At 53.8% G+C, this 21,263-nt stretch overlaps 10 protein-coding genes across 10 annotated transcripts; 6 read left to right on the plus strand and 4 right to left on the minus strand.

Annotated features, from left to right (window-relative positions):
- Positions 1 to 1,138: 1,138 nt before the first annotated feature.
- J4E78_001352 (uncharacterized protein) lies at positions 1,139 to 2,124 on the plus strand (the record flags this gene model as incomplete). The annotated part of the gene is made up of 3 exons (XM_049362011.1): positions 1,139 to 1,158; positions 1,210 to 2,003; positions 2,027 to 2,124. The coding sequence occupies 3 exons, from the start codon at positions 1,139 to 1,141 to the stop codon at positions 2,122 to 2,124; spliced, it is 912 nt and encodes a 303-aa protein (XP_049227294.1).
- Positions 2,125 to 2,505: 381 nt separating this feature from the next.
- J4E78_001353 (uncharacterized protein) lies at positions 2,506 to 4,449 on the minus strand (the record flags this gene model as incomplete). Its single annotated transcript, XM_049362012.1, has 1 exon — positions 2,506 to 4,449. One exon carries the CDS (start codon positions 4,447 to 4,449, stop codon positions 2,506 to 2,508), a length of 1,944 nt encoding a protein of 647 aa, XP_049227295.1.
- Positions 4,450 to 6,131: 1,682 nt separating this feature from the next.
- Positions 6,132 to 7,225, minus strand: SPE3 (putrescine aminopropyltransferase; the record flags this gene model as incomplete). Its single annotated transcript, XM_049362013.1, has 4 exons — positions 6,132 to 6,409; positions 6,507 to 6,895; positions 6,947 to 7,127; positions 7,195 to 7,225. The coding sequence occupies 4 exons, from the start codon at positions 7,223 to 7,225 to the stop codon at positions 6,132 to 6,134; spliced, it is 879 nt and encodes a 292-aa protein (XP_049227296.1).
- A 531-nt stretch (positions 7,226 to 7,756) lies between these two features.
- Positions 7,757 to 8,704, plus strand: J4E78_001355 (uncharacterized protein; the record flags this gene model as incomplete). The annotated part of the gene is made up of 2 exons (XM_049362014.1): positions 7,757 to 7,987; positions 8,042 to 8,704. The coding sequence occupies 2 exons, from the start codon at positions 7,757 to 7,759 to the stop codon at positions 8,702 to 8,704; spliced, it is 894 nt and encodes a 297-aa protein (XP_049227297.1).
- A 267-nt stretch (positions 8,705 to 8,971) lies between these two features.
- On the plus strand, positions 8,972 to 10,029 carry J4E78_001356 (uncharacterized protein; the record flags this gene model as incomplete). Its single annotated transcript, XM_049362015.1, has 4 exons — positions 8,972 to 8,996; positions 9,049 to 9,421; positions 9,482 to 9,617; positions 9,670 to 10,029. 4 exons carry the CDS (start codon positions 8,972 to 8,974, stop codon positions 10,027 to 10,029), a joined length of 894 nt encoding a protein of 297 aa, XP_049227298.1.
- Positions 10,030 to 10,590: 561 nt separating this feature from the next.
- On the minus strand, positions 10,591 to 12,446 carry J4E78_001357 (uncharacterized protein; the record flags this gene model as incomplete). The annotated part of the gene is made up of 3 exons (XM_049362016.1): positions 10,591 to 10,603; positions 10,657 to 11,805; positions 11,869 to 12,446. 3 exons carry the CDS (start codon positions 12,444 to 12,446, stop codon positions 10,591 to 10,593), a joined length of 1,740 nt encoding a protein of 579 aa, XP_049227299.1.
- Positions 12,447 to 14,349: 1,903 nt separating this feature from the next.
- J4E78_001358 (uncharacterized protein) lies at positions 14,350 to 15,600 on the plus strand (the record flags this gene model as incomplete). Its single annotated transcript, XM_049362017.1, has 4 exons — positions 14,350 to 14,518; positions 14,571 to 14,758; positions 14,806 to 14,985; positions 15,034 to 15,600. The coding sequence occupies 4 exons, from the start codon at positions 14,350 to 14,352 to the stop codon at positions 15,598 to 15,600; spliced, it is 1,104 nt and encodes a 367-aa protein (XP_049227300.1).
- A 326-nt stretch (positions 15,601 to 15,926) lies between these two features.
- Positions 15,927 to 17,458, plus strand: TUB4 (gamma-tubulin; the record flags this gene model as incomplete). The annotated part of the gene is made up of 4 exons (XM_049362018.1): positions 15,927 to 15,934; positions 15,990 to 16,584; positions 16,630 to 17,019; positions 17,069 to 17,458. The coding sequence occupies 4 exons, from the start codon at positions 15,927 to 15,929 to the stop codon at positions 17,456 to 17,458; spliced, it is 1,383 nt and encodes a 460-aa protein (XP_049227301.1).
- Positions 17,459 to 18,209: 751 nt separating this feature from the next.
- J4E78_001360 (uncharacterized protein) lies at positions 18,210 to 18,797 on the plus strand (the record flags this gene model as incomplete). Its single annotated transcript, XM_049362019.1, has 2 exons — positions 18,210 to 18,217; positions 18,248 to 18,797. 2 exons carry the CDS (start codon positions 18,210 to 18,212, stop codon positions 18,795 to 18,797), a joined length of 558 nt encoding a protein of 185 aa, XP_049227302.1.
- Positions 18,798 to 19,182: 385 nt separating this feature from the next.
- Positions 19,183 to 20,178, minus strand: J4E78_001361 (uncharacterized protein; the record flags this gene model as incomplete). The annotated part of the gene is made up of 2 exons (XM_049362020.1): positions 19,183 to 19,959; positions 20,053 to 20,178. 2 exons carry the CDS (start codon positions 20,176 to 20,178, stop codon positions 19,183 to 19,185), a joined length of 903 nt encoding a protein of 300 aa, XP_049227303.1.
- Between the last annotated feature and the right edge of the window lie 1,085 nt (positions 20,179 to 21,263).

Raw genomic sequence — 21,263 nt, forward strand, 5'->3', positions numbered from 1 at the left:
TAGTCCCAATTAACATCTATATTACCACCTACTTCCATCTCTTCGCTCATAGCGATTCGAACAAGTACCATATCCCGATTGAATATATACCCAGTCCAAGCAAGACACAACGAAACGTCCAAAGATCCTGTCTCTCGTAGTCCATCTGTTTTATTTGCTTCTTCTGCCGTCCCTTCTCCCGCCGTTCCTGCAGCTGCGTCTGCTCGCGGACGCTTTCAACATCATGCACCAGACTCCGTACAACCTGTTTCGCCTCGCGCTCAGACACCTCATGTTTTGCAGCAAGTTGCTTGATGAGGAGTTTCTTTATCAAGTCCTCCCTTTCGCGGCGGGCAGCTTCGAGGCTTTGGGTACGAGCATTGTAGTTTTTCTCGCTGTCGGCGCCGGAGTAGTCTGTTGGCGGAGTGGCTGCGCGTGTGAGATAGTATTTTTCTATCGCTTTGACTAATTTGTCGTCTGGCAGGAATGGTCCTCCGGTAAGAGGCGCTTTGAGGTAGACCCGTTCGTGTGCCGTGAAGGGGCAGGTAGCGCAGTGAAGTGCTGGATTGTGGACGATGCGTTTTGCAACGGGTTTCGAGACGGGCGTTGCAAAAGAGGACGCCAGTCGTAGTTGTCGCGGAAGTAGGCTTAGAACAGGCACTGTAGAAGATGCCAGTAGTTGTCGCGAAAGTGGTCCTAAGGCGTTTAAGACGCGTGTGCGCATCATGGGTCGAAGAAGCGACATTTTGGTGAGGTTGAGTTGGTCTGATATTCAAGATGACCTCGTGAGATGATATGGCTATGTGAGTTATTTGAAAAGATTTTCTGCATGCCATGCAGGCAGCAGGATAGTATTTATCCGGTCGTGACAGTCATCTGGTTCTCTACGGTTTTCCGTTGTAGTACCACGGTTCCAGAGAAGACACTCCACCAATCTTGACACATCGGGAGGAACCGGCTTGAATACCGCCAACTCAGTCCCTCACACAGTCTTCTTGCTGAATAATTGCTGGTATTCACTTCTGTCTTCGCGACCTGTAGTTGCCACGGCGACTAGTCACTGTACTAGTAGAGATGTAAGAAGAAGCCAAGATAAGAACAGCCATTACGACTTGTCAAAGACTAGAGCGCGAATTTATCCAACGGAAGTAACAACAAGATGAACAGAAATAGGTTCCGGTAAGCCGCTTGCATCTACTTCTTCCCATCCATCGCTGACTCTACACCCAGCTTTCCCGAAGCCCCGGACGCAATCAAATTGTACATCATCGACGCCGCTTCTAAACCGATCGCGAGGTACATCGTCCGTCGCTCCAACCTAAATACTTCCGGCTTTCTTCTTGCGCTTCTACGAGAGACCAGCGATGGATCGATTCAAGTACCCTGGGACGGACCCGTACCACAATTTGAAATGTACTGGCTCTGGTCGATAAGCCATCAAGTTAAGACGACCTCGGAACTAAAGCGGACCATTACAAACAACCATACCGGAGGTCAGAGGACTGCGCCAGGCATCATCACGAAAGAAGACTACGCCGATCTGCTCCGCTGCTGGGAGATCGGCCTTACCTTCAAGGACACGTGCTTTATGGACATGGTCGCCTCCTCAATTATCGACCGGCTGAGGGCTTGGGCTGAAACTACTCCCTCTACTTCGTCGCCACCCTTCATTTACGCACTCTTCTCCGAACTCGTCCGTAGCGTCTACAGTCGTAGTAGTCCTAAGACGCCTATTCGCAGACTGATAGTCGACGCCGTGGCTTATTTTGGGCGAAACGGTGATTTTGTACATTTTGCTAGCGAAGTTGGGTATCCGATGGAGTTTGTCAAAGAGGTCATGCTTGCGTTGGGTAAGCGGAAGGAGATGCTAGAGACGCTGGCGCTTAGGGGTGGTGGGCAACCGAAGAGTATCTTGAAGCAGAGCTCTGGCGGTGGCGCGAAAGTGGTCAGGTTCGGGACCGAGCAGCAGGACGGCGGTGGTAGCAGTGGTCGCGTACGGAGAGAGGTCTTCGCGGAGAATGAGTGTGCGTATCATTTACACACAGAGACTGGGGCACCGTGTTGGCGGACGAGCGTATAGATGATGCGCTCAGAGACAAGGTCAGAAGTCAGATAGGCAAGATACGACACATATCAGAGCAATAGGAACATATCGTAGCCAACGGGCGGCAGGCAAACTCGCCAAACCAACCACATCTCCATTGATCACAACCACCACCGCTATCTTCTAACATCTACATGCTTTCTAAGGATATCATAGCTCTCGCAATATACGCTCACCAACAAACCAACGCAAGCGAATGACGTGAAAAAAATGCTGTGCGAAAGATGCATGCTTATGTGACTGACGTCTACTCAAACGGACCATCATATACACAGCCCAAAAAGGAAACCACCGGGACCCGCCCAAGCAGCAATGACGATGCGTGAGTGGATGACCAGTGGGAAGAGAATAGACAAACGTTCCCCTGTCATGTCATATACACATCCACCTCTTTCGCAGGCAGGCAAAGGGGATGACAAAGCCTACAAGAAAGGCAGCACCACGCCCTTCCTCATCGGACTACCCCTGCCATCCACCGTGCTGCCCTCAGCACTGTATCCAGAATCGCGATCGACGTCGTCGTTATCAAAGTCGATGTCGAAATCTGGTTCTTTTTCCTCCTCAGCCTCTTCGCCGTCCTCATCACCGTCCCACGCTTTCTGTGTCGCGCCACGCGAGTTCCAGCGTAGCGTGCGACTGATGCTATCGAACCACTCGGTGGGCTGGGAGAGGACGGTGGGGAAAGGGTATTGGGACGCGGCGATGGTGACGTGGTCGCCCTGGCGGAGCTCGACGCGGCCCTTGCCGTCGAAGGCGCAGTAGGCGGTTGCGCGCGACTTGAGGGGCACGGCGATGCGGAGGAGCATGCTGTCGTTGAGGAGCATGGGGCGGAAGGAGAGGGTGTGCGGGCAGATGGGGGTGAGGAGGATGGCGGGGATGTCTGGGTGCACGAGCGAGCCGCCTGCGGAGAGGGAGTAGGCGGTTGAGCCCGTGGGCGTGGAGAAGATGACGCCGTCGGCTTGGACTACGGTCAGCAGGTTGTTGTCGCCGTAGAGCTCGAGGTTCGAGACGTAGGGCGATGGGCCGCGGTCGATGACGAGCTCGTTGAGGACCTCGAATTGCTCGGCTTCAATGTGCGATGGTGAGCCTTGGGCCGCGGCGTTCTTCTGGTACCGGTACACAGTGCATGTGAAGCGCATGCGCAGGTTCACGCGCATACCCGTTTCGCACATGATCTTGTCGAGCGCGGGCCTGTACTGTGCGAACTCGAAGTTGGTGAGGAACCCGAGGCTGCCGAGCGAGAAGGAGAGGATCGGTGGCACGATGCGCTGGAAGAGCCATGAGGTGAAGAGGACGGTGCCGTCTCCACCGAGAGTAAGGACAAGGTCGAAGATCTCAGGGGTTTCCCAGCATAGATCTGGTGTCCACCAGCGGAGCATGTTCTCATAGCGCTTGTCCTTGGCCAACAATGAGGCTGCGTCGAAGCGCTTCGACTTGCGCAGCTTGTGGTCTACGTAGACGTTCACTCCCACGTCTGAGCCGTAGCGGGAGGTCGTCATGAGCCATTCTGCCAATTCGCGCGTGAGGTATACAAGGTTGTTATCGCGCGCCTTGGTGACAATCATGACATTGCGCACCGTCATCTTGATGGGTCGGCGCTGCAACTGCTTCGAGACCTCACGAACGCTGTTCGCGGTCTGCATGAGCCTCGAATGCGATATCGTGTCATCCTCGGCATCGCTCATCTCTTCCATAACCTTTCCTAGGTTCACGGCCTTGTCAAACTTCTTGTGGAAGAAGCATGGTGATGCGAGCGCAGCCATCTTGCTGGCGGAAAGGTCGGCCGAGTGCAGTTCCAGCTCATTGAGCGCCTTTGCGAGTTGCGAGTGCGTGATGCTCTTTGAGCGCGCACTCTTCCCTGCGCTCTCCATTATGGCGGTGTCCATGGACTGTGACGTCGACGATGGTGGTGGCCGAGACTGCAACGCCTTAAGAATGGTCTGGCGGGGGATCGCAGAGTCGATTGAGCAGGCGTTCTTGCGGTGCTTCCGGATGCGATGCTCGCCGAAAGAGGGCACGCGCGGGAGGACGGAGAGGTTCTCGATGGACGAGGACTTGGTGATAACGGTGGGGTCGTCGTTGCGGGAGGATTCGTCCGAGGTCAGACTGGCTGGATCTTGTGTTGCAGCGGGCGTACCGCCAATTTCTTGCGTTACTACCGATGCATTATACGGCGCGTCCTGGGGGCAGTGGACGCTGGTCTGCGGAGGCTGTGGAGACTCTGGGCGGGTGGGATTATTAAATGAGGCATCGGCATCGACGGGGTTAAGGTCGGAGAAACTTGAGTTGGGCGCCTGTGGGGACAGGAGCGGATGAACCTTGGCCGGACTAAACGGCTCCCCATTCTGGTATGTTGCCGATAACATCGTCGCTTGATTCTGTCTTAGTGATCGAGCTTCGTTAAGCGCGCTTGGTGTGCAGGCTGGCGAGTGCGATATTAATCGGCGTCGTTATTCGGTTGCGGCGGCAAGTATGTTCGCAAAGTATGTACAGCGAAAGATGAACGTATCCAGACGGTTCGGTCAAAGGTAATAAATGCTCCAGGCAAAATGAAAAGGAGAGGAAGGAAGCGAGGGATTGTACTACTGCATGGGCGCGAGTCGTAACGTGGTGTGATGGCTGCTAACGGTGATCGTGTAACCCGTCGTGGAAGTAAAGATTATATTGAAGGAAGAGCCCGGCTCGACCTTGTACAAAGAAGAAGAAGAAGAAGACGTGAAGTGTGCACGACAGTGTCGTGGCCGAAAGAGCGAAGGCGCAGGTGGGGAAAGAAGGTGGTGCAGCTTGAGGCAGGTATTAGGCACGATGCGAGACCTACTATATTCACTCTCCGTCTCAATGACATCTCTGCCACCGCCATTATGGAGCAGTGCCACATCACGATCCCATGCGCCAGCCTCAAACCAAAGATTCCGCTATCTGTAGCGGCTAGCCCGCCGGCAACGTTGTGACACTTCGCGTGTCACAAACTCGTGGGTCCACGCCGGAGCATCTGCCAAACATAGAACGACGCTTCACCCCAAACCGCGATCTTGACACAGATCACAACGGCCCAGAAGTTCCTGTCATCCTGTCTTCGCAGGCACGATCCACAGCATGGCCACACCGCTGGATTGACAGAATCCTTCGATGACCCTGAGGTTCATGGTCGAGAAGCGCTCGCTCACCGACGGGTCTCAGTTGTCGGATCATACCGACACCCTCCGTGTTTGATCCACACTTCGTTTACAAAGCCACAGCGGGTACTACGGTCAAGGGGAATTGTAATCGTGATTCAGTACGAATCGCATCACCGCAAAAGTTATGCCATCTGTCGGCTGTACTAGCGAAATCATTTGGAGGACGAAACGACCCAACATGGCCTAGTTCGCAGCCAACAGTAATCGGTTGCTTCGAATCTTCATCTGGTACAGGAGAGTTTTAGACGAGACAGCTCACTCCTCGCTAAATGTAGACCACTTTGACACGTCTACCGGGCGATTGCGGACTGCATAACATTGCTGCCGTTAGTACCGATGGCCCACAGACCTCATACGCCACGCATGGCTAAGACATGGAATGGAGATGTGGTAAGCGTGTAAGGCACATGTCGCGTGGAACATTGAGTGAAGTGGGCTCATAACCGCTACCGACATGGTTGCAGGGCCCGTCTCCGTGTCGTTCCCGTCCACTCACAGGCCAGCGACTGTGTGTTTGCCTCAGAGCTCAAGCTGGCTGCTGAAACTCGCGCATGATAACAGCCTGCCCAGGCACCATTTCTCACTAAGCGTCCGAGAACCTCAACTGCCGATGTCCTGGAAGCTGGACGCATTGTTGTGCGCTGGCAAGTGGGGTGCGGTCCGAAGCGCAAGAAGTAACCAGGCGCTTGTGGCTGTCATGTCGCCGGCTTGGTGTAAATGTTAGTAGTTAGCAGAACGATCATGCCTGAGCGTGTGCAGTCGGAAGTATCGATGTTTCGTTGGGTATGACTTTACAGTCTTTTGATATTCATCACATATCGTGGTATCTAGTGAGGTCGTAACGAAAAGAAATTCGACAAGCCAGACGCTTATTGGAGAGCCTTGCGAGCAAAGGTGGGCAGAACGAAAGCCGCCTCGTGGATCTCCTTGCTGTAGTACCTGCAAAGCTGCTCCTCCTCTTCGGTAGACCAGCTGCGAAGGGGCTTCTTGAGGTCGCGGTTGGCGTCCTTGCTGCAGACCATGAAACCGATCTGGCCGGAGGGGTAGGTGGGGATGGTGGTGTAACCGTACTCGACGTTGGGGAAGACCTCCTTGCAAGCCTTCTTGAGGTTGACAATGAGGGGCATGTGAAGCCATTGGTTCTCGGCTATACAAGAATGTTAGCCATTGACCAAAGCAGCACCTTTCCGGCGCATGGCGGTCGAAAAGTGGACGTGAACTGAGCGGACTAGGAGAGGGCTTACAACCTTGGGTGGTAATGACACCGCCTTCGCGGAGCGCACCGTTGAGCAGCTCGAAGTATGACTTCTGGAAGAGAGCCTCGGCGGGACCCTCTGGGTCGCTGGAGTCGGTGATGATAACGTCGAACTCGCCCTTCTTGTCCTCGAGGAACTTGAAGCCGTCGCCGACGATGGTGGTGGTCTTGGGGTGCTCGAAGCCGACAGACATGCCGGGGAGGTATTGCTTGGAGAGGCGGATGACAGCCTCGTCGATGTCGCAGAGGGTAGCCTCCTTGACACAGTCGTGCTTGACGACCTCACGGAGGACACCACCGTCACCACCGCCGATGACCAAGACCTTCTCAGGGTTGGGGTGGGCGTTCATGGCCAAGTGGGTGATCATCTCCTGGTATCTGCTCTACTATTAGCCATTGCCCGCGTTTTCCCATCCGGTTGTGACGTACGAGAACTCATCGCGCTCGGTGCATTGGATGACGTTGTCGAGGACGAGGACGGTGCCGTAGTTGGTCGACTCGAAGATGAGGACGTCCTGGTACTTGCTCTTCTCGTGGTGAAGAACCTCCTTGACCTGGAGGGTCATGGCCTGGCCGGGCCACATGCCGGAGATCTCGCGGAACCAGCCATCTATACCGAATGTCAGCAATTGAAAGGGCGTGGTTGTATGACTGCTGTAAAAGTCGAGTTTACTTACCCTTGATGGTAGGGTGTTCAATGGCAGGCATCTTGAAGGATTTGTGTGTAGAAAAAGGTGTATAGAGTAAAGGTGATCTACGGGAGTAAACAGAAGATTGACAGAGCTGTCGCCGGATATATATGGGGACCTTCAGGTTGGCGGAGTTTTTGCTGGTGTTTGCGTTGGGCACAATTTTCTAGGCCTATGCACGTCACTGGTCGCGCGCGCCGTACCTGCCCCGCCATCCCCCACCATCATCCCGGGAAGGTCCAGCCGCAAGGCATCTATATTGGGTAGCATTATCTCCATCTCACGTCTGCACTTCTTGCCTGCCATCCCACGTCCCTCCTTTGCGTGATTTTCGCGGGCAGACGGCGCAGATGCGACACCGAGTTGATGTAGAGGGTGGCTAAAGCAGTGCTGACAACGAGGGTGGTTGTCAGCCTGCAAGGTTCATACTAACACGCAAATGGGTGTAGACTGCAGGCAGGAGGAGCATAAAGAGCCGGGACGCAACGCTCACAATGAGATCAACACGTAGTTTCATTACCACTGGGTATCACTCAGAAGCGGCCCAAACATGACCGAAGTCGTCCCAGTGCAAGACCCAGCCCAGGAGGAGCGCAGCAGAGTAGAGCAAGTTGTCGCGACCAAGGCATATGTGAAGGATCCTGAGCTACTACCATGGTACACGAAGCAACTTGAAGAGCCCAGTCCAGAAACGCGAGATCTATTTGAAGGATACAGCAAAGTGCCATCAGCGGACGTCATCACGCACATTAAACGTGTGAGAGATGAAGCATTCTCGGTCGTGAGTCTAGTCTGCCATACATAACAAGAGCGAGCTGTACTAACCATCTTGTAGTTTCCGTATCCTTGCTTGGGAAATTGGGGCTTCTTGAACTTTTCCATCGAGAAGAACCCGGCCTACCAGGAAGTCCTCAGTCGCATCAAGGACGGGGAGCAGTTCCTCGACCTTGGATGTTGCATGGGCCAGGACATCCGCAAGCTGGTCCACAACGGCGCGCCCTCCGAGAACACGTACGCGTCCGATGTCAAAACAGACTTCTGGGGCTTTGGCTATGATCTGTTTCTCGACAAGTCAACTCTGCAGACACAGTTCATGGAAGCCGACATCTTCGACGCCAACTCGGAGCTGAAGCAGGTAGACGGTAAGATCGACATGATCAATGCCGCCTCGTTCTTCCACCTGTTCGATTGGGACGGTCAGGTCAAAGCAGCTAAGCGCGTGGTCCAACTGTTGAGGCCAGTGGCTGGAAGTCTCATCGTTGGACGCCAAGGTGGCAAGCCTGAAGCCGGCAGCTTTTCACACCTCATGAAAGAGCAGACTGCTTATTGGCACAATCCAGAGTCCTGGACGAGGATGTGGAAGCAGGTCGGTGAGGAAACTGGAACGGAATGGAAGGCTGAAGCCGTGCTTGGTGAAGAAGATCTATCGAAGAGGATGAAGACGACGCTTGTGCCTGCCGGTACAAGGTTCATGACCTTTACTGTACGTCGGGTGTAGCGGCTTGTCGTTAGGGGTAGTATTTGGTGTTGATAAATATAGTCATTGGTTCACATACATTGGTATGCATCTCCCTCTATATGATGACATGATGGTGGCTGCCACATGGGGATTGCGGAGCAGCAGCCAATGAGCGTCATTCAGGGTCCGAGCAGACAGGCCAAACTCAATCTGGCTTCAACACCATTGCATCTCCAATCCAAAGCCCATTAATACCATATCTTCCCGTCGCTCTCTCAATAAAGCCACCTCATACATACTTCAATCATGGACCCCTACTCGCCTGAAGGAGGTTCGTCAAAGCGCCGGCCACGCCAGCTCAAGCCCCGCTAACGACTGTCCAGAGCTCATAAGCATTCACTCGGCCTTCCATGCCGGCGCCTACCAGCAAGTCCTCGATTTCGACACGTCGTCCTTTTCCGCGTCAAATGCGCTCCCCGTTCGCGTCCTCAAACTCCGCAGCCAAATCGCGCTGGGCCAAGCACAAGCCGTTTCCAGCGAGCTTGCATCTGAGAAGACTCCAGATCTGGTCGCAGTAAAGCTACTGGCAGACTGTGAGCAGGGCAAAGACGTAGTGGACCAGGCGAAGAAGCTGGCAGAGCAACATGGACAGGAGAACCTGACAGTGCAGCTTTGCGCGGGCATCGTCTTGGAGAGGGCGGGCGAGACGGAGGCTGCGCTTGATGTGCTGAGCAAGCACCAGGGCAGCTTGGATGCGTACGTTGGAAATTCCCTCTACGTGGACAATTCTGGGAATCATGGCTAACATTCGGACAGCGTAGCACTCATTATACAGATTCACCTCCAACAAAACCGCACAGATCTGGCCGCAAAAGAGGCCCAACGCGCACGGAAATGGGCACAAGACAGTCTTCTAGTCAACATTGCCGAGAGCTGGGTTGGCATGCGCGAGGTAGGTCCCCTAATACATCGTTGTCACATGTCATGGCACTAACATCACTCAGGGCGGCGAGAAGTACCAATCCGCATTCTACGTCTTCGAAGAACTAGCCACAACCGCTCAATCCACCTCCCCACACTCGCTCGTCGCACAGGCCGTATCGGAAATCCACCTCGGCCGCCTCCCAGAAGCCGAAGCCGCTCTCCAACAAGCCATTTCTATCGACGGCACCTCAGCCGACACAATCGCAAACCTCATCGTCCTCAACACATTGCTTGGAAAGAAGGAAGAGACTGAGCAGCTGAAATCACAGCTGCAAACATCGGCCCCACAGCACAGGGCAGTCGCAGATTGGGCGAGCAAGAAGACCGAATTTGCCAGTGCCGCCGCAAAGTACACACCAAAGTTCGAGGTTGCTTCATAGGAGGACGACGCCTTTGCGCACTTGGTGTCTACAGGAGTGGCGTATCAAGACGTGGATGCTACTGAGCCCAAGATCAGGCCTGGAGAGACAACATTCGACGGCGCTACTTAGGATGAGCGGAATGCCACGACTGTGGAACGAAATATCACGAATATGTTCAAGCATCCGACGGTGCAAGACTTGAGGGCTGCCAGTACGTGGGCATCCGATAGCGATGATGAAAATGAGGAATATCGTAAAAAGAAATAGACGACATTACAAACATATTATATTCATACCTTCATGGGTTGAAGCGGTATAATGAACACAGAGAAGCACTCGTCGTGTCTTCAACGCGCTGATATTTCAAACAAAATAAGGTTGACGAAGTACAACTCGATGAGGATTTACACCTAGAAAAGATCGAGATCTACAACTGGCACAGAAGACGCACCCTCACCTAGCCCCTTCGTCATCTCACCATACATGATGCCATCGACATAAGTCTCGCCAATAAGCTGATACCCCTTCTCAAGCGGTCTCAACACCACCGGCACCTTACAACCCAGCAGCACAGCCACCTTATCCCCAGGCTCTACAGTAGAAGACCCAACCCCAAGATAACCCCCCTCAGTCGTATAAACAAACCTCTCATAGCAGACCTGCCCAGCACTATGCTCGAGCGCAGTCCACAACGGATGAAACGGCGCCGAGACCGAGAAATCAAATCCCCCTCTTTCTCCCGAGCCGTCTCGGGAACTCGACGCCTGCGCTTTCTTCTGTGCATCTACCAAACCAGCCTCGACGTGCTCATGTAACGAGACGCCATCCAGCTTCAGGTTTCGCATACTGCGCCACGCACGCTCGAAACCTGATGCTCGCATGTAGAAGGGAAGAGGCCGAACAAGAGATTCATCAGCTTCATACGGTGCCGTCGTGTCCCTCAGCTCATGCCACCGTTTCGCGAAGACGATTTTGAATTCAGGAGGAGGTGCGCCCCACGCACCCATGCGATTCGTATTCGCAGTCACTGTCCTGACCAACGCTTCAAACGCAGCGATTTGTGTTCCGTACGCGTTTTTCTTGCATCGAGATTGGCGGAGAGATGTTGGCTTTTCTGTCCACCATGGATCGCCTGCGACGCCATCTACCGTGTCGATGACGATTCCTTTACACCTCAGAAAGATGCCAGGTTCGATCCTATCGCTCGAAATAGTCGCAACAGCCGCCGCGCCACCCGCCGCATCGAAGAACGGCCACTGCTTCCCCGTGTACAGCGAAGTAAGCATATACTGCGGTTTCGAAGGCCCCCAATCCGGGAGCCAAGAAGGGAGCGCATGATACGCCCTCGGTTGCATACCCGCGAGGCAAACGACATAGAGATCTTGCTTCTGCTTGATAAACTCCTTGAGGAACATGAACCAGATGTCCTCGGCCTTGGCGTCGTAATCCGGCGGACACAACTCAATTAATTCGCGTCCACTGAGTCCAATCTTGGCAAATAGGTGATCCCGCGGGTCCGTCGCGTTGGTCAGTCTAGTCATCTGCAGTGTGGCCAAGGCGGAAAGCTGCTCCCCTTCTTGCAGACGCCGGCGTAGGTTCATTAGGTTTCGGGCTGGGTCGAGCACGCGCGGGTTGATGTCTACGGCTCGTGTGAGAGCGGTGACGCGCTCGTTCTTTGAGGGCGTGAATTCCATGAAGATGAGGTGGTCGGCTGCTTCTAGGGCGTCGGCGGAGAGGCGACGCGTGCCGCAGATGAAGACTACGTCTTTGGCTAGGGCGAACTCTTGTACTATCCTGAGGTGGGCGTACGAAGTCAGTCAATGTCTCATATGCTTTTCGTACAGAGATAGTACCAACCATGCTCTTTTCCACCAGTTTCGCGCCATTAGCGCCCGTAGGCCTTCCCATGTGGGGTATGTATCCGGATGCATGCCTTCGTTTCCAAGCCACGGTCCGATGCCCTCTTCTTCGGAACGACTAGCTAGGTTGGCGAGAAAGTCCATGGCCAGGTTACTGCCTTTAGCAGGCGGACCCAGCCACGCCCACACATTCGTCGCGTTGGAGAAGATTTGCCGCATGAGCGTGACTTGGATGTTGCGCTCAGGTATGTTGTTCTGGTCTATACACAGGGCGTCCGCCCAGATACACTGCGGGACTTCGAGACGGATAGACCGCAGTGCTTTGGCTAGGTTCTGGTGGAGGAACGTCTCGTGTCCGTCCACATCCACGGATTCGAGCAAATCATCGTTGTCGTCGTTGCCTTCTAGCTTGGACGCCCACGTGTACGAAAGTGCGGCGTAGGATGCTTCTGGGTGTTCCACATTGTCGTGGAAGACGTGCACTCGCAGTGGGGCGGTTATTGATACGGCAGGGATGAGGATTAGCAGCCGAAACTCTTTCTCCGCTAGAGGTCGGTACTCCAGTAGCGAAGACATGATGGCCGCCGCGGAGCTTGCGGTATGCTAGGGGTTGGTCATTGCTTCTAAACCCGGGTTTCTGGGAGGCCGGTCTTTAAACTAGGTCAAAGTCGTGGTATCGGCTAGCTGTTTGCGTAGGAATGCTCAAGTGCTGACGGGCGCAAGTGGTGTGATGTCACAAACTGGTGCAATACCAAGGACTGCCTGCGTTCAGCCTTACCAGCGTAGAAGGATCGTTGGATGAGAGAACACATGAAGCCACGGTTGCTATGACTAGGTACACCTAGTATTTTTCCGTTGGTTGACGTGAAGTTGATAGATTATGCTATCGTGATGTTTACCCCACAGTGACTGTGAAGGACCCTGGTGCACGAGCCACCCGGGTACGGATTAGACATCGCGCAAGGCTGAAGGATATCTTCGCCCCCACACTCTTCTTGTATCTGTATACAGTTTAGTAGGACGGGTTCAAGCTGCCGATGGAAGTGATTCGTCTCTTCAATTGGAGGGCTCGATACGAACACAGTCAAACAGCCTGCGCTCCATAGCTGTACGCGCGAGATGCTCCTCAGTCAGTACGAAGAGTACAAACTTCGATGGCTACCATTGCAGTCGGCTCTGAGGGCTAAACAGGCTTGACAAACTCAGACGATCAGTTCTTCTGTGAGCTGAGAGGCTCGCGTGATGCTTTGGAAGTAGTACCTGGGCAAGTTGAAAGCAAGATCTTAGCTGAACAATACATAATACACCAACACAATACGATGAGTGTACAAGGCCTTGGGACTATTTAGAGAGGTATCAGTAAGGCCACCTACTACTGGCCTATTTCCAAATTCCGCGCCCTCGCCTAAGATGGCCTCAGGCACGCCGCCAGAATACTAACATCACCACTCCATCGCGCGAACAAACACCGCATCGGCCCCGCGTCTGCGAAAAAAGGCGGATCCAGATAGACACACAAGATCCACGTGAAGCGATCAGATAGGTAATCTTAGAACATCCGCATGCCCGCGCCGCCACGCCCGAGCGGTCAACGGCATGCGCAATTTCTACCAAAACCCTTGCATACACAGGATGATATGTACGTGCCGTGCATACGGGAAAGTCATCTTCCTGACAGCAACCCGTGCGGCATGCGGCGTGCGCAGCTGCACGCAAGGCAAGCCAGCCAGGACCTGATCGACGCGCCACGCGCATTTAGCGGTAGATCAACCACGGCACCGGATCTGATGGAATTTCACCACCTTCGCCTCTATCACCGCAGTCCGAGAAGACCATTTCTCCGAGCGCTTGAAAGACGCATAAAGAGCGCGTAGGAAGGGATAATCCCACTTCTAATAACACATCATACAATCGCGTTATCTGACACGTATAACTTGCTGAGACAAGGGGGGTTGCATACCTGCAACTCCAACTGTTAGTGGCGCCCGGGAGCTGATACATCCGGAGCTCGACAGCTCCATCTTGGAACGAAGCTTAGCCTGGCCTGCCAGCCAATGCGGGACAGGCTGTGTCTCCATCCGTCTGCAATTTGCAGCTACCTATGCCCGTTGCGGTAATGTGGGTGGCTGATTCTGGGACGGATTCGGTATCCTGGAGTGCGGTTGTGTGGGTTGGGATGATGGGTCCTGCTGCACGGCGCATTTTTGCTGTGTGTTGCGGCCAGAGAGGGCGCGTTCGGCGGCCGAACGTAGGGAATGGGTCGTAGAGATCCCGCGCCGCAAATTTGCCTTGCGGGTGGATGTGTGGAGAGGGAGATTGTGTGTTTGTTTGCCGTTATAGATCTGTATCTTTTGTCCTCACGTTGAAGTCGCGCATACGTTCGTTCGTTGTCCTTCGCTGTACATTCCCCGAATACCACGCTACTCCAAAGTCTCCGCTCCGTCCGCTTTCGGAACCGCCACGCTAGAAGCATATCGTCATGTCTGAGGTCAGGATAGACACCGACTGCGCATTCGACGTGCAAACATCATTGCTCGAGAAGAAAAAGATGGTTGTAGGAGTACCGCCGGTGTTTGAGAGCCTCACGAAGCAGCTCGACAAGATTGTAGAGCAGCCACTACTCGGCCCGAAGACCAAGTTCCCCGCAGGTAGGAAACCTACTGAGTTCTGGTGGCGAATGTGAACTGACCAGCTGGATAGCTACGTTTGCGTTTGCGCGTAAAGATGTGTCAGGCAGGCGGCTACCTCAGGCTATTGCCCATCGAGGGTACATGGCTAAGCACCCCGAGAACACTATGGCCTCGTTAAGAGGAGCAGTCGAGGCGGGCGCAGATGCTCTTGAGACAGACATACATCTGACGAAAGATGGTGTAGTCGTATTGTCGCATGTGAGTTCATCAGATCTTACCCCGATCGTATACTGACCATTCTGTAGGACAGAAACTTGAGAAGATGCTTTGGCAGGCCCGAAAAAGTTATAGATTGCGACTATGAGTTTATAAGCAAGCTGAGAACGCTGCAAGCACCTCATGAGCCAATGCCTCGTCTTATTGATTTGCTCGAATATCTTGCGCAACCTGGATTGGAAGACATTTGGGTTTTGCTCGATATCAAGGTATGTTGTGCTAGCCCCGTTGTACAAGCACTTGCTGACGCGATACAGCTCGATAACGATGCCGACGATGTGATGCGCTTGATTGGTGAAACAATCAACAGCGTGCCTGCTGCTCCATCCAGACCGTGGAGTAAGCGCATTGTTCTCGGGTGCTGGGCAGCCAAATTTCTTCCGCTATGTTCGCGATATCTGCCCGGCTTCTCGATTTCGCATATTGGCTTCTCAACACTCATTGCGTCACATTTCTTCAGTGTGCCGAATGTCTCGTCCAATATGGCGCAGGCCATTCTCATGACGCCATGGGGCAGGATGTTCATTCGGCGAGCTCAGAGCGACGGTCGGCCCGTGTACGGATGGACGGTGAACTCGGAGAGCCGGATGCGTTGGGACATACGGCAGGGCCTTGACGGCGTGGTGACGGACGACCCGAAGCTATTTCTGGAGATTCGGAGGTCATGGCACGAGGGAACCAAGGACGGCGTGACGCTGCTGATGTGGCTGGATGTGCTGCGGTACAACTTCTTCTGCTTGATCTATACCTTCTTGTTCCAGTGTTATTTTGGATTTCAGGGCAAGTCGTTAGTCAGGATAAGGGAAGAAGAGGAGGAGCAATAGACAGCAGTATGTGAATATTGACAACTACCTTTACTATTGTGGGTAGTGGTAATGTGGTGATTATTCACAATCGTGGTGGCACCTCAACCTAGGGAAAACCTGGACAGGTCTAGAGCCTACATCGACGTTAGGCCACCTAATTTGCAGGTTTTCTTCTTAATGTAGCCTCTAGGGTGTTCAGTTTTTCCCTTGTATAAGGTGGTGGTGTCAGGGCAATGGTGTTGTGGAGAGAGCTATGACGGCAGGGTCCAAACATTTGGCGACCCGACGCGTGCACCCCGCCCAGAGCGCGTTCGCAGCCCACCACGTCGCTGACCACCACCACCATGCCCAGGTACGCGCGCGTATATCTCAGACTGCGGTCACATGGTGTAGCTAATCGGTAACAGAGAAATAATAACACTGCAGGCGGGCCAGTGCGGCAACAGCGTCGGGCAGCAGTTCTGGCAGCAGCTGTGCCAGGAACACGGCATCAACCGCGACGGCAACCTCGAGGACTTCGCGACCGAGGGCGGCGATCGCAAAGACGTATTCTTCTATCAGTCCGACGACACCCGCTACATCCCCCGCGCCATTCTTTTAGATCTCGAGCCCAGAGTGCTGCACTCGATCCAGTCGAGCGCCTACAAGAACATCTACAACCCCGAAAACTTCTACATACACAAGGATGGCACCGGCGCCGGCAACAACTGGGGCATGGGCTACAGTATGGGCGAGCAGGTGCACGAGGACATCCTGGACATGATTGACCGCGAGGCAGACGGCTCCGACTCGCTGGAGGGCTTCATGATGCTGCACTCCATCGCTGGCGGCACGGGATCCGGTCTCGGCTCCTACATGCTCGAACGCCTCAACGACAGGTTCCCCAAGAAGCTCATCCAGACCTACAGTGTCTTCCCCAACACGCAGGACGGCGACATAGTGGTCCAGCCATACAACAGTCTGCTGAGCATGAGAAGGCTGACGCAGAATGCTGACTCCGTGGTAAGCTGCCCAGTGTACTTGCATATACTCATACTGACCTCCCAGGTTGTCCTCGACAACGGAGCCTTGACCAGGATTGCTGCAGACCGACTGCACGTTATGAACCCGTCGTTCGAGCAGACCAACCAGCTGGTGTCCACCGTCATGTCCGCCAGTACCACGACCCTTCGCTACCCCGGATACATGCACAACGATCTCGTTGGAATCGTCGCATCGCTCATTCCCACACCGCGCTGCCACTTCCTCATGACTTCATACACCCCCTTCTCTGGCGAGAACGTAGAGCAGGCCAAGACCGTTCGCAAGACAACCGTCTTGGACGTCATGAGACGACTGTTGCAGCCTAAGAACCGCATGGTCTCCACCAACCCCACCAAGAAGAGCTGCTACATGTCTATCCTGAACATCATCCAGGGAGAAGCGGATCCCTCAGATGTATGTTCCTTCCTGTTGACCGCTTGAATCCAGCTCACTGACTATTCAGGTACACAAATCGCTTATGCGCATTCGCGAACGACGTCTCGCTACTTTTATACCCTGGGGCCCCGCCTCCATTCAAGTTGCGCTGACCAAGAAGTCGCCCTACGTGACCTCTTCGCACCGCGTCTCCGGACTCATGCTCGCAAATCACACGGGTATCGCCACGCTATTCAAGCGCATAGTCGCACAATACTCCACCCTCCGTAAACGTAACGCCTTCCTTGAAAGCTACAAGCGTGAAGTGCCCTTCAAGGATGGTCTCGGCGAGTTCGACGAAGCTAAGGAAGTCGTTCAAGGTCTGATTGCAGAATACGAAGAGGCCGAGGATGCCGACTACTTAACCAAAGAGACGGCGCCACCTGCAGACGAGGAAGCTGACAAGAGAGTCGGCTAGAAGTCACCTGAGCAATTATTGGATTTGGCATCGGCGTCATTGGATGGTGCAGTGGAGTCAAGGGTACCCGACTTTGAAATCTCTTTCGCGGCGTTGGCGGACACACGACGTAGGTCACAGATTTGCCGTCGGTGGGGAGTTCGTTCATCCCCGTTTTAAATCAATCGTTGTCCTGATCGTGGTCATCATAGCCGGATTTACCACTGGTATTGCAGTTTCTGTGAGCGCAGACTTTTAGGAGGAAGTACCCGGAGTTTGTACGTAAGAACTCTCATAAATCTATTCTATACAAAACTGATTACATTCCTCATGTTGTGACGCGCGCGGTTGGCCTTGAAATCCCCTTTGTACGGTAGCGAGCGCATGATAATCGATCCGTCGAGGTCTACCAAGGACCGCCTATTCAAGGCAGCCATTCACTGACTGTATGGTTGTAGGCGTGTAGCGAATGGACCGTGGTACCGTGACTGGAAAGCTGTGGTGATTGTCATTCTCTTGCATCTCTATCGCTGACCCAAATCACTTCAATGGGAACAACCACAGGTCATTGCGTTGAATCCCATGAGTGAACAGTAATGCTTCACTCCTACACGTATAAAGCGTACGCAGTTTTCTTCTCGCAAAAAAGACTGTTCGTAGCAAACCAACTGTACCTACCGATCTACGACAACGCTCACTACCAAGTCCACCAAGCACAAGCACACGCAACCCATAGTAGGAACAGCCCAAGCCACCAAAGCTTTCCCCCAAAATGTTCGCGTTAAGCATCCGCTCCATCACCAACTCCAGAGTCGTTGGCCCCCTAGCCATCTTCGCCCTCTCCACGCAAACCCGCACCCTTTACTTCTGCGGCCCCAAGCAAGGCGATCACGATGCAGACCTACCCATCTCCGAACACTACCACGCCCGTCTACGAGCATCATCGGATCTAAAACCAAGATCCACCGCAAACTCGGCACCAACCGCTACACCTACCCGTCCTACTACTCCTCCACCCACTCAGCCTACCACATCAACAGACACGATCCCCACTCTTCGCATCTCCGTCACGCACGCTCCACCACGAAACCTATCAGCTCGGCATACAATGCCGTCTGCCAACAAGCACGAGATCGAGAATTTTAGGAAGGCGTTTGGGCAGATGGAGGCGGCGACTCACGATGTGAACACAGACTACAACAACACCCTTGCCATTATCCAGGAGATTGCACGGTTACAGTTTGAGCTTCGGAGGGGCCAGGTGGAGGGGAAGCCTTTTGAGGAGTTGGAGAAGGTTAGGGGGGAGATTGAGGATTTGAGGTGTGTGTTTGAGAGGATTGGGAGGAGGTGGGGTATCTAGGCTTCACGTTGACCAAGGAAAGGACTTGAACAGGCCTGTAGTCTACATTGATATGTAAGCGTACAAAACAGATGACCTAGCGTTGATGTAGGCTCTAGACCTATTCAGTTATTTTCTTGTATGAGGTGGCTTGAGGAATGTAGGGCGGTGTTAGAGATTGTGGATATGTGTGGTTCTATAAAGATTAGTCGTACAGTAGCTTGGAGGGAGTCTTGAGATCACCATGAAAATTATATCTGAACAGGAATGAACGTTCTTCGAAACTAAACCAGAATACAAAACGATGAGTGGTATACAACACATTTCCCACGTCCTCCCAACGCAAGAACAACGCCTCTCCAAGCCTCACTGCCTCTCATATCCATGCAGCAATCATACATCCCCCTCACGCCCCATCCTTATAACCCAACCCCCCAGCCTTAACATCAAACTCAATCAGCTCATCCAACCCACAGACCTGAAACAACTCCCGCGGGCCATACCTCTTCCCATCCCCCTCCACACTCTCCACATGCCCCGCCTTCATCTGCTGCACCGCCTTCCTAACCGCGGGATACACAACCTCGCAAGCCAGCAGCGGGAAAATAGCAAGTTTATACCCCATAGCCTTGCATTCTTCGACTGAGAAATCAGGGGATACGCCGCCGGGGACGCTGTTGAAGAGACAAGGTGTGGGAGATAGATCGGAGCATATGCGCTGCGCGTCTGAGGCCGTTGTCACGCCTTCCAGGAACGCCATGTCTGCGCCCTGAGCGACTGCCGCACGGAGACGGCGCAGTGCTTCTTCGTACCCGAATCCTTGCAACGCGTCCGTTCGAGCGATGATGACGATGTCGCCGCCACTTGCCTCCCTCGCTAATCTCGCAGCCCGGATCCGCGCTTCAAACTCCTCGATGTCGACGAGTTGCTTGCCGTTGAGGTGTCCGCACCGCTTGCTCACGATTTGGTCTTCGAGGTGCAGGCCTGCGACGCCCGCGCGGATATACGACGTTACTGTGCGGCCGACCATGACGGGTCCGCCATAGCCGGTGTCTGCGTCGGCGATTAGGGGCGTCGAGGGCGAGAGCGAGGCGAGCATGCTGGCGTTGGTGAGCATGTCTGTGAAGGTGGCTATGCCCATGTCGGCGGCGCCGAGGCGGGACATTGTTGTTCCTGCGCCTGTCTGGACATGTGTTAGTTGGGTTGGTTTGGTGTAGTTTGATATCGTGAGGGGAATGTTGGTGGATATGGAGATGGGGAGTTGAGGGAGACGTACCATGTATAGACAGTCTACGCCTTCTTGGAGGGCTATCCGCGCTGTGAAGCCATCGTATACTCCGGGACAGGATAGGAACTTGTTTGGATCCGCAAGCATGCTTCGCAGTTTCTCGACGGCCGTCATCTTCCTTTCTGTTTGTCCTGCTTTGCTGGATCCCATATTGCCCTCTATTCTTTCGCTTTGATAATGCCGATAACAACGATAACCAGACTCTTTACTGTGTACGCGCAACCAACTCTTTCTTAATACCAAAAGCAGCAGATTCAATCAATTCAAGGGGTATAGTGTCCTCGTCAGGCATCAAAACGAGCAAGAAGGTACACCCGATAGCCTGACTTTAGCCCGCTGAGACTCGGCGTCTTGCGCATACACTGTGGCGGGCCGCAACAAGTAAGGCTGGGCTACCCACGAATAGTCGACCAGATGCGGAAGCGATGGCCTTACGTACCCGTCCTGCGAACTAGGATGCTGTCAACCCGAAAAGCGACCGCGGATTTGGGAACAGTATCTAATCATTACCAACCAACCGGACCTAACTCCTACAACCTTTATATAGAAAATCTAATAGCTAATCTCGAAATAAGCATGAAAGGGTAATAAGATAGTAACCACACCACTTCTTTTCAGTTGAGAAGAGGCTACGCCGCAGATAGACAGACCCGGGCATGCCCTCCGCCCGTCTTTCTCGGCCAAGTACTCCGTAGCCATCTGTTTTGATCAAAGATCTTCTTTTTTACGATGGCGAAAGCGAAAACACTTTCTCGGATGAACATTCAACCAACCCTATAACATTCAGAATAGTGAAAAGTGCACAACCCACAAACGTCATATCCACACCCCTCGAGACGACGCGCAAAACACCAAGCGAAAAGCCGCAGCCGTGGTGGTGACCACCCCCGCAACAAAGCCCTTGTTCCTGCTGCTGACGTAGTGTGGTGCCGATGTTCGCCGGCAGTTTGACCGGTAGGAGCACCATGCTTGTCCCTTCTCACTGGTCAGACAAGACTGCGAAATTCAGTTTCGCCGATATCCATGTTCGGCGCGTTGTAGGCGGGAGGCGATATCGTATGAGATAGGATTTGGAGGATGGAATGCCCCGTTGGGTATGCTGGCCGATGCCGAAGTCTCCTGGGTAGGCGAGCGAGCGCATGGGGGGTTGGTGAGAGGGGTAGACTGGGATTTAAAGTGAGCTGGCGGCCGGCATGGCG

The sequence above is a fragment of the Alternaria triticimaculans genome, assembly GCF_023758025.1.
Source record: "Alternaria triticimaculans strain BMP 0046 chromosome Unknown scaffold_1, whole genome shotgun sequence".
In the NCBI taxonomy this organism is placed as follows: Eukaryota; Fungi; Ascomycota; class Dothideomycetes; order Pleosporales; family Pleosporaceae; genus Alternaria; species Alternaria triticimaculans.